We start from the raw sequence: 15,784 nt of genomic DNA on the forward strand, positions 1-15,784 counted from the left end.
GTGCTTGACCCACACTAGACACTAAAAGTTGGCATATTTTGGCCTCTGCTGCATCGGTTTTGACCTTTTTTAAAAAAAAATTTCTGTTTGACAGTCCCTCAACTGTATGAAAATGCAATGCAATGCCTTACTCTGTCTAACATTGCAACATTTTTTATCCTTTCTCTTTAGCTGTAATCATAGTAACCCCCCCCCCCCTCCCCTCTTTCAAAATATGTATGATATAGTAGTATGGTATAAAAAATGTATGATATGTAATATGGATGATAAAATACTGTTTAATGTGCTTGTTTCGTGTTTGTGTCCCTGAAGGTGGAGGTGGAGGCTGGAACGAAAGTCCCAGTCTTCACGTGAGGGCGGGAAAGTCTCTGGTGGAGGGTGGTGAAGGGGGGTCCTCGTGTCCCCTGGCCCTGTCCAAGCTCAGCTGGTCCACCTTTGGGGGATTTGGAGGTGGAGGTGGGGCCTGCACAGCTGGAGGTGGCGGAGGAGGTTACAGAGGTAAGAGTATTGTTTTAGCTACCATGGAACGACATTGCTTTACCATTTGTAACCCCTGCACTAAAAATCCAAATTACTGTCATGTTCATTCATCTGTCTTGCTCCCTCTTGTCATTTCATCCCAGACATGCTATTAAACTCTTTAAAGGCGAATATTTATCATTTGTGTGGCATAACTGTAAAAAAGAGACAAACGAGACGGTTGATTTGTGCTTCAGTCTGAAGCATAATTTATGCCTGTCTAGTTGCTCTCGACAGTGGACTCCAACGGTATCACTGTCACATTCATGTACAATTTTGAAATGTTGTGAGTAATATCGAGGACCACCACGCAGTGCGATTTGATAATGTGTTGCCATGGTAACATACATAGTAGTCTATATCCACAACGTTCCACTTCAGGGATTGCTCCGTTGCCGCTGGAAATTCCGCTGGATATCTCTCTTTTTGTCCGGATTTCCATTACCTTCCGCTTTCTTTGTGATGGAATTTTAAACTCTGGTGGATTTGTGAGGACTATGGTTAACTGCTCCTCAGATCTCTGCAGGGTAAATCCAGACAGCTAGACTATCTGTCCAATCTGAGTTTTCTGTTGCACGACTAAAACAACTTTTGAACGTACACGTTCCACCAGAACAAGTTCCTTCCCGAGGTTATTTTGCAGAGGCACTGTGGCTCCACTCAGCACTTAGCACCGCCCAAAGCGATTGTGATTGGGTTAAAGAAATACCAATAAACTTGAGCACCTTTTTCTCCCATCACGGAATGCTGTTTGGACTAGCCAGACCCTCCCCTGCACCGCTGTGGAGGAAGGTCTGGCAAATCGAGACTACATACATAATAACTATACATTTTCTGTTTGTTAATTTTTATGCTTTTGTCCTTAAGTGACAGAACAGCTTGTGTGAACCAACAGAATGAAGAAGGTTATATGGTAATATCTAAATAATCTCCCAATCTTTTGGCTTTCTGTCACCGAGGTAAAATTGAAGGTTCCTGTGCATCATGGTATTTTATTTTGTCATGAGAAAAATGACAAGCATAAATTAATTTGGTCAAAATGGTTTGACATTATTTTTAAATACTGACTGATAGGTGAGTACACAAATTACCTTTTGTGACAGGAGGTGACGCTGCGCCGACAGATGAGATCACAGCCGACGGTCACAATGGAATCTCATTCATTCATCCGATGGGAGAGATTTTCCTTCAGCCTCTGGCAGGTATGACTGACATCATATGATAATGTTATGAAGAATGTGACGCTGATAAATCTGATAATGACTCTGTCAGATTAGAGTAGTGAAAAAAGAGGTGGCATAAAGAGAGTAAAGGAGAGAAAAGAGAGTTAATGCCATTCCCTGATGAAGACTGTGAGCTGCTGTCAAAAGCTCTGGAAAAGGTGAGTAAGTGTACATTGAGTGACTATATTATTTTGTCAAACTAGATATAAATAATGAAGGATGGAGTAATTGTAGAGTAAAATAGAGCAGAGAGCACAAATGCCATCCGCTGAAAAAGGCTGTGACATGCAGTTGAACTAGAATAGAGTGGAGTAAACAGTAATAGAATGGAAAAACCATCTACAGATTAAGATTGGTGAAATCTCTGGAAAAAAGCTAGTAAGTGTACATTGAGTTAAGAGTGTTTTGTCAACATTGAGTAGAATAGAATATACTGTAGTAGAAGAGAACAGAGAGCTAACGTGTGTGTGTGTGTGTGTGTGTGTGTGTGTGTGCGTGCGCGCGCGTGCGTGCGTGCGTGCGTGCGTGAGAGAGTCGGCACTCAGGCCGACAGACTCGCACATGTGCCTGGATATACTGTATGTTGTGGTGTTTTTTTGTGAGACTACCATCTGATTCTCATTATTTAGCGGGAGGAAGAGGAAGGCAGTTGACTAATTTACAGCCTCATGCAGCTTGTTGCCTTCGGCCCCGACACACAGCCCTCAATTCTCATGTGAAAGATGCTGTTGTTTCTGCTACTTGTGCTACTAGTGATGCTTTCAAACAAAGTGGCAGCCTCTGAAGTGTTCAAACATGAAACGCATCCAAAGCAAGATCTTAACAAAGAGATTCCCTTCAATGGTTATTATTGCATTTCTTCAGTGTTCCTGTAATTTAGTTATATTGTCTTATCTTTAAAGGGACAGTTCACCTCAAAATCAAAAATACATCTTTTTCCTCTTACCTGTAGTGTTATTTATCAATCTAGATTGTTTTGGTGTGAATTGCCCAGTGTTGGAATTCGGTAGAAAGATAATAGTTCCTACATGAAACTGCTCACAAAGTAACTGAGTCATGATTTCTCAAAAGAGTCATTGCTGTTGAGTTTCTCAAATGTATTTGAGAAGCCGAGTGCCATCTAGTTCCATTATATTGGAGAGAAGGCAGACATTACTACGGGTGATATCTCCAACACTGGGCAACTTAATCTAGATTGGTAAATAGCACTACAGGTAAGAGGGAAAATATGTATTTTTGATTTTGTGGTAAACAGTTAAGTGAAGGATGAGTTTAATATGACACATTTTCCTTATATTAATAATTTGAAACAAGAAACCATAGAGCACTGTTTAGGTCACAGATTAGAGTTTTTTAATAATGATAAATAAAGATATTGTTTTTTTTACTATCAACATTATATTATAACACTGAAGTCCATCTCTTCTTAATTTTTTGACTTCCACACCCTGTCTGTGGCTCTCAGCCCCAATCCCATTTGATTCTGCTGAAAACGTGTATATATAAAATACTTCAATTTTTTATAAAAGGCTAACTAATATTCTTAAACGCCTGGGCACTGTAGTTTTTAGTGAACGTTGCCCAAAACAGCAGTATTTTCAGCCACGGATTCGGTGCTCTAGAAAGTTTTTACGGCAATGGGATGATGTTTTTGTAATTGACTCAAAATAAACTACAGCGCCCATGTTCACTGTGATGATGTAACATGTCACCCAGTGCAGCTGTGTTGCTCATTGGTGTGTTTTTAAATTTTCAATTAAGCTCTGTGACACCGAGGAATAAGCTATAAAGCATCTGGTTTTGGCTGCACCGACAATACTTTCAATTCATTGCTGGGTTTGATATTTTCATGAGATTTGCTGAAAAAAGAAACGTATAGCATATCACCTGATCTTGTTGTTGGAGTATCCTGCAAACGTAATGATTTCCTTCTCTCACAAATTGTTTGTGTCTGGTGTTTGTGTTTCCTTGCATCCATGTGTTTATGTGCGTGTACATTGTTCCTTGTAGCCATGGAGAGTCACGGCGAGTGTGAGATCAAGGTGCAGCTGAACTGCAGCCACTGTCAAACGCAGAGCTGCAAACGAGATGAAGATACTCCCCTCATCCTCTGTCTCTGCGACGACGATGAAGTCCTAGCCAGCGACAACGTCACATGTGTCGGCACCATAGGTACGTAATTACCCCCAACAAACACTACCTGTCCTCTTGGATAATAGCCACAATGTGTTAACAGCTGCTTTTAATGTCAAACAATAAAGCCCTCAAAATTCTTTCCAATCTGAACACATAAAGCATCTAAACAAAATCACTTTTTGAAGTTTGTTAACCAAGCCTCTTCTCCCCTCTCTCCCAGCAGCTCTTCAAGGCCCGGCTCTGCACAGCCAGATGTCAACATCTTTGATCCTGGCAGTCGTGGTCTCCACCATCGCGAGCGGTATCGCACTGATCTGCACTGGCGTCATCCTCAGTAAGAGACTCCTCCAGTTCTGTGTGCAATCTGTGCCATCCGCCTTTCACCGGCTGTGAGCACAGCTGGATATAAAGATGTATTCAGGTGTTGCTGACAGAAACAGGAACACCTTTTGAAAATAGTTGGTTTAAATGCCCTCCTCTGGCTGTGCACCAGATGATTAAAAGAGCTGTGGGAAAGATAGGCCTCTGAATTAAATGTTGCTGACACAATATGAAGTGAGCACATATGGACACTTTTATTACAAGCACTTATTTCAGGTGACTCTCCTTTTGCTTTCTGTGTGTAAATATGACTTTTTTTGTGTGCCAAAGAGTGTGAAACAAGATTATACTGCAGATGAGAAGTGAGATAATGCAAGTGATATGTTGTATTTATTGCTTACAGTACGATTGCTTTCAAGGAAGCCGGAAAGAGTAGAGATGTACTGTAGCATCTGTATAACTTTATTTTGAAAATACATCATTAGCTATAAAAAGGACAAGCAGAACGGTTTGACATTTAAATAGGAAGTTCTCCTCAGCTGGAGATGTGTACTGATGAGTGAGATCAGACAGCAGTAAATGTCAGGCGTTAAGCGTCAGTGGCTGAAAAAAACAACTGAAGAAACAATAATGATTATAAGACATGAAGATTACATAACAATATGGGACAATAGAGAATTGTGATAGAAGATAAGCTGTTATCTTATCCCTGGGGCATTAGGATATAGCAAAAAGACTAGAGCTGTGATTACAAAGATCACTGATGAAGAGTATTTGGTTTTGAATGAAGAGATGACAAGATTTGTTTGATTTTTGATTTGTTTGGTTTTTGTAATCTGGGACAATCTGACAGTCAGACATAATGTAAAATGCTTTACTGTTGATTCTTGCACAAATCAACTGCTTAAAATAGGAATAATTAGGGAATTAACAATTAACCAGTTTTCACTTTACTACTCAGTGGCAATAACACTCTAGGAAAGAGAAAGAAAGACAACTGAGGAATTAAAAGATGACCACAGTCTAATATGTAAGATGAATTATGATTATAACATCACCTAATGCTACTAATATTGCATTAGTATTTATCTTGGTCTCAAAAGCTGCTATGCAATGTATACTGTTTAATGTTGACTTGTATACTAAATCTAGCTTGATTAACCGACAGACACTTTATATATATATATATATATATATATATATATATATATATATATATATATATATATATATATGTATATATATATATATATACACAGTTTGTATGCAGTTGTAACAACAACATATGCAGTCATTCTGCAATAATATAGGACAGTGAGGGATTATACAGCTTTTACACTTTTTTTGGCACCTTTGTCACCTTTTTGACAACCATCTGCTGCAGATAATTAGGAAGGGAATCCTGACATTTCAGTCGACCCACTAATCCTCCACCAAGGGCTGTTTAAGATGTTTGAATACAGCAGATTCTCCCTCTCTCTCGTCCTCTCGATAACCTCACTGAAAGTGCTGAATATTAAGTAAAGCTCAACAGTGGAAGAGTCTTTCTTTTCCACATTCAGTTTTGGTGTTAGGGCCTCTGGAGAACTCAGCACAGCACTGACTTCCTTTAAAATATCAATCACATTTTCTGTTCTCTGGGCTTGTACGTGGGCTGACGAGACAACTAGGCATGGCAAAAGCAGTTTGGGGTTTTGACTGAACTAATACATGCAATAAACCTCCTGTAAGAAAAGTGATGAATAAAAATAAATCTGATGAATTACAGGAGCAATATGGAGATTTTTTTCCCCACTGACAGTGAGACCTGAGCAAGGTAATTTCAGTTTTTCAACCCAAAACAAACCAACCCAAAAGCAAAAGTTCTTGACAACTTTGGGGCAACGACAGGACAGACATTTTGTATTAATATAGAGGAAGATTAGTAATGATTCGAGTGAGAGCCGTTCTGGTGAACTGAATTCTAACACCACTGTAGGAGCATAATTTCCCCTGTACACAGGAAATCCTGATTTTCTTAATCTTATTGACTCTTTTAATCTCAAGCAGTCTGTCACTAGCCCAACACATGAAAAAGGACATACTTTGGACCTTGTGCTGTCATATGGTTTAGGTGTTGCCATTAGTGAAATATGCGACACATTATTTCAGATCATCTGCCCGTCTTATTTACTGTGGTTGTCCCCAGCTTGGACGTTTCTACTGTTGCTCCCGCACGCTGTGTGTGTGCAATTAACCCTTTAACTGCCTCACAGTTTTCTGCTGCTTTTAAAGGCTCAGTGTTGTACAATCTCGAAGATTGTAATCTTAATGTTGAGGAACTCACCAACCTCTTTGACTGTACTTGTACTGAGATATTGGACTCTGTTGCTCCACTGAGGAAGAAACACAGTAAAGCACTTTCAGAACCGTGGCTGAATGATACTATACGCTCTCTCAGACGTGCCTGCAGAAAAGCTGAGAGAAAGTGGAAAAAGGATAAACTCCAAGTGTCATTTGAAATTTGACAGGACACATTACATAAATACCAGGGAGCAGTTAAATCTGCTAAAACACATTTTTTATCTCACCTGGTTGGCTAGTAACACCCAGAGGCCTCAAGTTCTTTTTAAAGTGTTTAACTCTATTATCAACCATTGTGAAACTGACTGTGCTGTGCCATCCACATTGTTGTGTGAAAACTTCCTGAAACACTTCATTGATAGAATTTCTGGTCTGAGTTTTTCATCCACTGCTTTTACCAGTGACCCCTCTGTTCCTCCTTTATGCCCAGCTGTCTTCCAGCAGTTTCAGCCAGTTTCATTCCACCTTCTCTCTGACATAGTTAAGCAGCTTCGTCTTGCAAACTGCCTGCTGGACAGTATCCCTGCACGCTCAAAGATGTTTTTAACACTGTTGGGTTGATTATTTTATCCTTGGTTAATACATCTCTCAGCTCAGGATGTGTTCCAGCTGTTTTTAAACATGCTGTTGTGCAACCACTTTAAAAAAAGAAGAATCTGGATCCTTCAGTTTTCTCTAATTTTAGACCTATTTCCAAACCTTTGTGAGTTGGGTTGTTTTTAATCAACTTCAATCATTTTTAGGTGATTTTAGTATTTATGAAAAGTTCCCGTCTGGTTTTAAGCCCCGCCACAGTCCTGAAACTGCCCTTCTAAGAGTTTTTAACAACCTTCTCTTAGCGGTTGACTCAGGAAACTCTGCTGTTTTAGTGTTTTTAGATTTGACTGCTGCCTTTGACACTGTCAACCACTCTATCCTTTTATCCCGACTCAAACAAAGTGTTGGCATTACGGGCATAGCCCTCAAATGGTTTGAATCTTACTTGACAGATAGGAGTTTAGCTGTCCAACTTGGTAATTGCTCTTTATCTGCTGCCCCTATTTCTTGTGGGGTCCCCCAAGGTTCCATTTTGGGACCCATGCTCTTTTCTCTGTACATGCTGCCCTTGGGGTCCATTTAAAAAAAAACAGTGATAAGGACACACTTCAGCCTTTGCTTAACTGCTTGAGAGATCTCAAAATATGGTTGGATCAGAATTTTCTCTGTCTCAATGACAATAAGACTGAAATTGTTGTGTTTGATCGTGCTGAACATTTTAGTGCCTGTGTAGTTGCTCTTGGTACTTTAGGTTCCCATATTCGTCCTTTTTCCAAGAATCTGGGTGTGATTTTTGACAGTGCTTTTAAATTTGACAAACGGATTAGTTCTGTTATTAAAACCAGTTTCTTCCAGCTGAGACTTTTGGCTAAGGTCAAGTCCTACCTGCTACGCAAAGACTTCGAAAGAGTCATACATGCATTTATAACTGATAGGTTGAATATTAAGTCTGCATGCTTTCAAAGAAATCTTATACAATAAATTACATAGGGTTATTATGTGTGTGAACCTCACGTGCCAACTGATGACTGACTGTTGATGTGAGGGCCCCGTGTGGTGATATTTATGGGAAACATCTGGGTATGACACCATGACAGGATCGGAGGCCATGAGAACTAATATTCTCCAGGTGTAATTATTATGTTTCGTGTGAAGGAGAGCTGAATAACAACATATGTCATCATCACCTGTGACCGTTGGAGGGGGCCTACACGACAGTTGTTATGATTATGTGATTGACAACTGGTTCTCCAGATGTGAGGCCAAACAGTATAAAGGAGTATGTTCACTTAGTGTTCAGTGAGAAACTGATCTGTGCATGCATCCCACTCGAGTGTGTATGTTTGAATAAAGCTGAATCTAATCTGAAGACATCTAAATCGGTCATCTGTGAAGTCTCCTCACTCCATTTCCAGATATCAATTACGTCTCGATTAGTCTACTGTAACTCTTTGTATGTTGGATTGGATCAGTCATCCCTTCGTCGGTTACAGTTAGTCCAGAATGCAGCAGCTCGAATTTTAACCGGGACTAAAAAGCGTGACCACATTACACCAGTTTTGGTTACGCTCCACTGGCTTCCTGTTTGTTTCAGGATTGATTTTAAAATTGTATTGCTTGTTTTTAAGATTTTAAATGGGTTGTCGCCTTCTTATTTATTGGAGCTTTTACATGTCCACACACCTGTCAAAGCACTGAGGTCTTCCAATCAGATGCTCCTCGATGTGCCCAGATCCAGGTTAAAAAATAAAGGTGACCGAGCCTTTGCAGTGGCTGCTACAAACCTCTGGAATAGTTTACCTATTCATATAAGAACAGCTCGGACCGTTGAAACATTCACGTCCTTGCTTAAGACCCAGTACTATTCGTTGGCTTTCAATTCAAGTTGAGCTTTGACACCTTGTCCTTTTTTTCTACTGTTGGTTATTTTGTATTGTGTATTGTTTGTGTATATTATCATTTTGGGTTTTTTGAGTTTGTTAAGCACTTTGGTCAACTATGGTTGTTTTTAAACATGCTATATAAATACAGTTGAACTTAACTGAACTGCAATCTGACACAGGTTATAATGTATCCCTGTCCAAAATTCCTTGACCTTATCACAAGACCATAGGACATGAAGTAATTGGCCGTCCTCTGTTTGTTGTGTCTTTCAAACCAAGTCAAAACAATCTGGAGTGCTTCCTACAGAAGTGATGCATAATCTCTAACTGAATGAGGTGCACCCTTACATCACGTGACATAGTTTTAATATTCCTACAAATTCTGTCCCACTCCTTATCATACAGTGTAATAATCAGATCCCTTTCCCATGTCTTCTTGAGGGCTGACCAGGCTCCATCCCCCAGGTTCTGATGATCATCTTTAATCATCAGTATGTTCTTTGCTCTAGCTAACACTTTTGTATTGTGTAGCAAAATTAAATCTGCAGCCTCTAGAAAGAGATTGAACAACTTTTTTGAAATTGGGTAGATTAGCTCCACATCACTTGATAAAAATTATTTCTAGTGGCAGACCCTCAGATGATATGTACTAGTATTATATGCTAATGTAAATGTGTGAAATTCACATTGGAAGCAATGTTGAGAATATGTGATAAATTGGTTCTTCCTGCTGATGTAGACAAGTTAAAACATTAATAGGGGAGCACCATCCTTTCAGGATATTTAAGGAAATGGGCATCAATGTTTATATGGCACACAAAATGGGAAATACATTAAAGTGGACGTAGGGTTACGATCAAAGTTTATTTATAGAGCACTATTCCGACACAAGGCAATTCAAACTGCCTGCCACCAAATATTATCAGATAAATGGCATTTTCAAAAAAATTTAAATAAATTCACAACGTTCTGAACAGAAAATACAGAAAACAAATGAAAATAGTATGTGAATATGAGTATTAGTATGTGAAACAAAAATACAACAAAGTTTGGGTTAGCTGTAGTTCTACATATAGTAAATGCACTCAGTGTAATCAGATGGATATTAATTGCAGATAAGATGGTTGTTTTGCTAATTACTATCTGTCATGAACAAACAGCTCTCTAGTGTAACACCATGATATCGTACTTCTAAATTTAGCAGACAGAGTGCAAACTGAGCTGACCTCTTTGCACAGAAACCTTTTTATGAAAAATTTTGCAATTTAGTCTGACTTCCTCACTAACTGCACTGTATGTAATTGTGTGAGTCTGCAAGTGACTAAGTCAAATACTAAAACAAAAGCATGACATTTGTGCACTTACTTGTTGCTTTCCGTTGCAAAAAGCACACCAACACACACCCTTTAGGTTAACAGTGTCTCTTCACCTGAGCTCTCCCCCATGCAGGGAGGTAGTCTGTTCCCTGGGCGCCCCATCTGCTCCTCCTCCTTCTCCCCATTCTCCTCCTCAACCCACCCCTCATCACAACCCCCCTGAGTCCCTAGCATCTGCACCGGGCGATGGCTCGACGGCACCTCTTACCTGCACGCAACGCCCCCTCCCTGGCAGACTACCAATCTGCATCAGGGATGTGGGCTGCCTCCACCGCGGGTGAGTCCAAACTCACTGGCACAGACAGTCTAGGAGCAGTGACCAAGGAGAGGACATCCTGCAAAACATTGTGTTTTTGTGTGGAAGGATTCATCTTCTTAAAGGGGAACATCGATTTCCCCACATCAAAGTGGCTGTCTGTGAACCAACTTTTTTCCCACTGGCCCTAAGAATGTTGTTATTACATTGATAAGTATCGACTACTGAGATGCGGCTTGACCCCTCCTTGTGTTACTGCTCCTACATTTAGCAGACAGTCAGGAAGTTGCTACTACAACTTAGGTGCAAGTGTGGGGTCCAGTTAGGGTTGTGATTTTTTTTTTTTTTTTTTTTAACTCTTAGACTTTTAGAAGTAAAAGACGCTTCTCTTGTCTCTGTCTTTAGTGTGGTACCGCAGGAAGAACGACCTGTACGCAGTGAGGGGGCGTCTGCAGAGTCCAGAGTACAAGCTGAGCAAGATCCGCTCCTCCACCATCATGACTGACTACAACCCCAACTACTGCTTTGCAGGGAAGGCCGCCTCACTCAACGAACTGAAGGAAGTACCACGCAAGAACATAACACTTCTCAGGTACAGCACACCTAGACACAATGTCAAAATGTCAGTTTGAGGTTCTGCCCATACTTACAGTACACAGATTGTCTTTTTACTGATGCTTTCATGTCAGTTGTTGTATTTTCCACCTGTTTTTTTTCAGGGCTCTTGGCCATGGTGCATTTGGTGAAGTCTATGAAGGACAAGTTCTGGGGATTAGCAGTGATAACGGGCCCATGCAGGTGGCCATAAAGGTCAGACACAAGTTTCACCTAAATGTCAGAAGATAACGCCACACGAGGAGTTATGCTCATTACATTTAATCAATTTAACAACATCCCACCGGGGTGCTCCTACCTCTTTGATCTAAAGGTCATATGTGCATGAAGAATTTGAAAAGACAAGTTTTATGTAATGTGTTTATTTAGAAATTTAAGAATTATTTTGCTTTACTGACTCCATAATATGATATATGATATGGTTTGTTGTGTAAAAAATCTGTACAATGACTAGAAAAGAATAGATGTTTATGCCATTTGCACAAGTACAACACATGTACAAGTACATTGGAATTGAGCATTTAATGCAAAAATGAAATCACATACTGCTAAATCGTCATGACTGCACAGAATGATTGTTGACTGTAAAAAAGAAGTCAGTCAATGCCCTCAGATCACTTGGCTTAAAAACTACACAATGTTAAAAAATGACAAAAGCTGAGTGAGCTCGACATGGGTTTTCTTTTTAATAGTCTGCTGATTAGGTCTGATATCTTTCCTCTTGACAATGGCGCACACACTCAAACTGTTTCTCCGATTCTTTCTGCTCTACAGACTCTTCCAGAAATCTGCTCCGAACAGGATGAAATGGATTTCCTGATGGAGGCCCTGATTATGAGGTGCACTATACTGCGGTTCAGACATTGATTCACCCAATGCATCTTTTAGCACACACGTGTGAAGCAGCAGTGTGCTCACATCATCAGACAGCTACTGGCTTCTGAGTTAGAGGAGATAACAGCTGGAGCCAGATATGAAACTCTTCTCACTAGCAATCAAACCGCTACTATAATGTAGCACAGATGTTGACCTCTTTTTTAATTAGCTGGTTGTTTCAGCTTAATTATGTGAGAGGCCGTTTAGTCAAGGTCAAGGACAGTCGTGTCTGTGTGTCTATTTTTAAAATTTTAGTAAAATAACTATAATACTGCTAACTTATTAGTTTATAACCTGTGTGCTGTTAATTAGTAAGTATCAGTAATTAATCTCCTTCCCAAACATCTGTTGTGCATTTTTGCTTTATTATTGGTCCAAAAGTTTAGATTGTGGAAAAAGATAGCACCCTGACAGCTGAGATACTGATGAAACCTGTCAGCAAAAAATCCCTTCATCAAAAAGTCCCTTTTTGAGCTATTGGAGAGAATATTTCAAACTTAGCATGTACCAAATCAGGATTTTCAATTTTTTTACTCAAAACTTGATCTATCTATCTGACAAGTCTGTGCCTGTGCATTCTAACATTTTCACTTATGTACTTGTTAAAGCATGAATTGGTTTTGGAGTTGCTTAAGAGTTGTGTCATTAATAAAACCCCATACATTTTAAGGAGTTTAGGGTCGCATTTGACAATAGTGTCTCTTAAGTAGGTGCCGAAGATTTGTTACTTTTATTGTTTATTTATTGTAACATTTTAGAGGATCCCCAGACATTTAGACTACATTAACTACATTCAGCGTAGCATTTTGAAACATACAAAAACAGAAGAAATAAGCAGAACACTATTAAAAATGTTCAATATCCAGTTATGCCCCAGCTAATGACACAACAGTTTCCAGGTGTGCAGCAGTCAGAAATAAGTAAGAATAAGAGTTTTTTTTGCTGCAATTAGAGTTTTTAAAAAGTGCCTTTAGCACAGTCTTGAAATGTACTGTACTAAGGAATGCAATTGTAATTGCAATTGCATGTTGTTCTATGGTTATTGCAGGACAAAACTCTCAAACATCTTTTGATCAAACATCTTCTCCCATCTACATTGTCATGTATTTTTCTTTCTCCTGCTCAGTTGTATCAAGCATGCCTATACATAAACACGCAGCACATTTAATACGATTAACACACACATGCAGGCCTGCTGTGCTAACCCAAGTTTTGTTCATGGTTTGTCCTTGCAGCAAATTCAGCCACGACAACATTGTGCGCTGCATCGGTGTTAGTCTGAACATCCTGCCACGTTTCATCCTGCTAGAGCTGATGACCGGAGGAGACATGAAGAGCTTCCTGAGACAGAACAGGCCACGAGCTGTAAGTCTGCACTGCACTTTTGTGTGTGGGTGTGTGGGTGTGGTACATTAAACTGAATTGTGCTGTATCCAGGGCCAGACCTCTTCTCTCACCATGCGAGAGCTGCTGCAGATGGCCCGAGACATCGCCTTCGGCTGTCACTACCTGGAGGAGAACCACTTCATACACAGGTTCAGATCCACACCCAGTTATTACTGCTAAGAGCTCCGTTTAAAAAAACACCAAAATTAGATGTTTTAGGCTGTAACAATGCCCCTTCTACTGCCAGTGTTGGGAAGGATACTTTCAAAACGTATTCCGTTACAGAATATAGAATACATGCCCAAAAATGTAATTTGTAACGTGTTCCGTTACGTTACTCAATCTGAGTAACGTATTCTGAATACTTGGATTACTTCCACATTGAATTGCATTTTATAATAATATTTTATTTATCACATACAGCTTACTAAACAGGCCTGTTCTGGTATGTTCTTCTCTTTCAACTAGCTGAAAGTGTATCTGAACAAGCAGATAGATTTTTGTATTTGTAGTCCTGAACTGCATACTACAAAAATCTAACCGCAGTCTAAGCTACCACAAGCTAATTTTGGCTAACGTTAGCTAGCATGTTAAACAGAGCTAGTCAGTCTTTCAACAGCTCTGGGGATAGTAAATTACCACGTAGGAGAATGTAAAGTCGCACGTCAACTATAAAATAGCAAGGTGACCAGTAAAAGTACAGCAAACAACTAACCTTGGCTAATTAAAAAAAAAAAAAACATACTTTAAGATGCTTCTTCAGGTTGGAGGTGGAGTAATTTGGACGCTGAAAGGAGGTTGGTTGCTGGCAAGCAGAGGTTGCACTGCACTGTTATATTTTGTTCTCCCTGTTCTTTCTTTAATGTGAAATGCTGTTTGAATTTCCAAGATAGAAACGCATTCCTGCCCTGGCTCTGCCCTGTTGTGCCAGTTCCGACTCCATTGTGACTGATCAGGCAAATAGCTCATTTTTTCGTTTTCATATTGGGGCTTCTGGGAAATGCATGGAGTTGCCTTAATTTATTCAGAGAGTGAATAAACTCGTGAAACAGAGAAATATCGTCATGTAATCCATTGATTTCAACAATGTAACTGTATTCTAAATACCAACTATTTAAATTGTAACTGTAACGGAATACAGTTACTCATAATTTGTATTCTGAATATACGTAACGCCAGTACATGTATTCCGTTACTCCCCAACACTGTCTACTGCAACAAAAACACTTGAATGAGTATAATGGCATTAGCCCTAACTATTTTTCTTAAAGCTTTAGCGCGTAACTTAATAATAATGAACATCCATCACATTCAAGCCATTGCCAAATGAATTGCTACAAAGCTTATTAAGACTTTTCAACTCTCTCTGTATTTCTCAGCATGGCTAAGTTCAGAAGATTGTGGCGTCCGGTGACTTTCCCGTGCAGAAGCTCGAGTGAAGATAATTTACCTCTTCTGAAGAGTCCATCATGTTTTTTTTGTTGTTTTTTTTAAGTTGCAAATAGTCCTCCGTGTCTATTTGCAACTTTGTGGAGGAGGGGTTGTGGCGCGTGCGCGATCACGGAAGGATGTATCATGTGGACACGCCGACACTGTTGTTGTCATTACTTAGAATTCCTCATGCGGGAGACAGAAACTACGTACTAAAGCTTTAAATCCAGGAATTTATTGTTAAGAGGATTACAAATCAAGACAAAAATGGTGATGGTAATATCCTCATGTATACACAATTACTTACAGACTGTTGCATTATCAGCCACACATTTGATAGATTTTCTGAGCTCTTCATGTTACAAGTGAACCTTGTTAACATTCTCTTGCAGCAGGAAACGCAGCACCTTTTAGGTGAATCAAGGTCAAAATTAGTTGTACCCATCTTTATATCAATTCCCTTTAACAAAAAAAAAAATGTTTTCAATAATTTAGTTTATCATACAGTAAATGAATATGACAGGTTAGGGAGTTAAGTGCCATTATGAAGCTTTATTTAGTAACAGAGCCTGTGTTTTTCAGAGACATTGCTGCTCGAAATTGCCTGCTTACCTGCCCTGGACCAGGCCGAGTGGCCAAAATTGGAGACTTTGGCATGGCACGAGACATATACAGGTCTGTATGCTGAATTTTCACACACTTCATGGCAGTCCACGAAGCAAAGCCCACAGGATGACTTACGATAATGTCTCATGATAGCAGGAGTCTGGGCAGCACAGGGTTGATGTGGTAAATGGGGAACCATTTGAAAAGCTATCTGATTATCCTCCGTGGGGCCAGATTCAAAATTCACTCACAGAGTTTATGGCCTTGTGGTGTTTA

General features: G+C 39.7%; 1 protein-coding gene across 1 annotated transcript in view; it reads left to right on the plus strand.

Annotated features, from left to right (window-relative positions):
• ltk (leukocyte receptor tyrosine kinase) overlaps positions 1–15,784 on the plus strand; it is a 46,070-nt gene that overhangs the window by 23,260 nt on the left and 7,026 nt on the right. The window contains exons 13-22 of the mRNA XM_078278125.1: positions 313–498; positions 1,623–1,721; positions 3,753–3,914; positions 4,102–4,269; positions 11,000–11,186; positions 11,314–11,404; positions 11,984–12,048; positions 13,321–13,450; positions 13,523–13,620; positions 15,485–15,577. Of these exons, the coding sequence (XP_078134251.1) occupies positions 313–498; positions 1,623–1,721; positions 3,753–3,914; positions 4,102–4,269; positions 11,000–11,186; positions 11,314–11,404; positions 11,984–12,048; positions 13,321–13,450; positions 13,523–13,620; positions 15,485–15,577 (1,279 nt within the window). The remainder of the gene's footprint in view (positions 1–312; positions 499–1,622; positions 1,722–3,752; positions 3,915–4,101; positions 4,270–10,999; positions 11,187–11,313; positions 11,405–11,983; positions 12,049–13,320; positions 13,451–13,522; positions 13,621–15,484; positions 15,578–15,784) is intronic.

This window comes from Sander vitreus, chromosome 20, assembly GCF_031162955.1.
Source record: "Sander vitreus isolate 19-12246 chromosome 20, sanVit1, whole genome shotgun sequence".
Taxonomy (NCBI): Eukaryota; Metazoa; Chordata; class Actinopteri; order Perciformes; family Percidae; genus Sander; species Sander vitreus.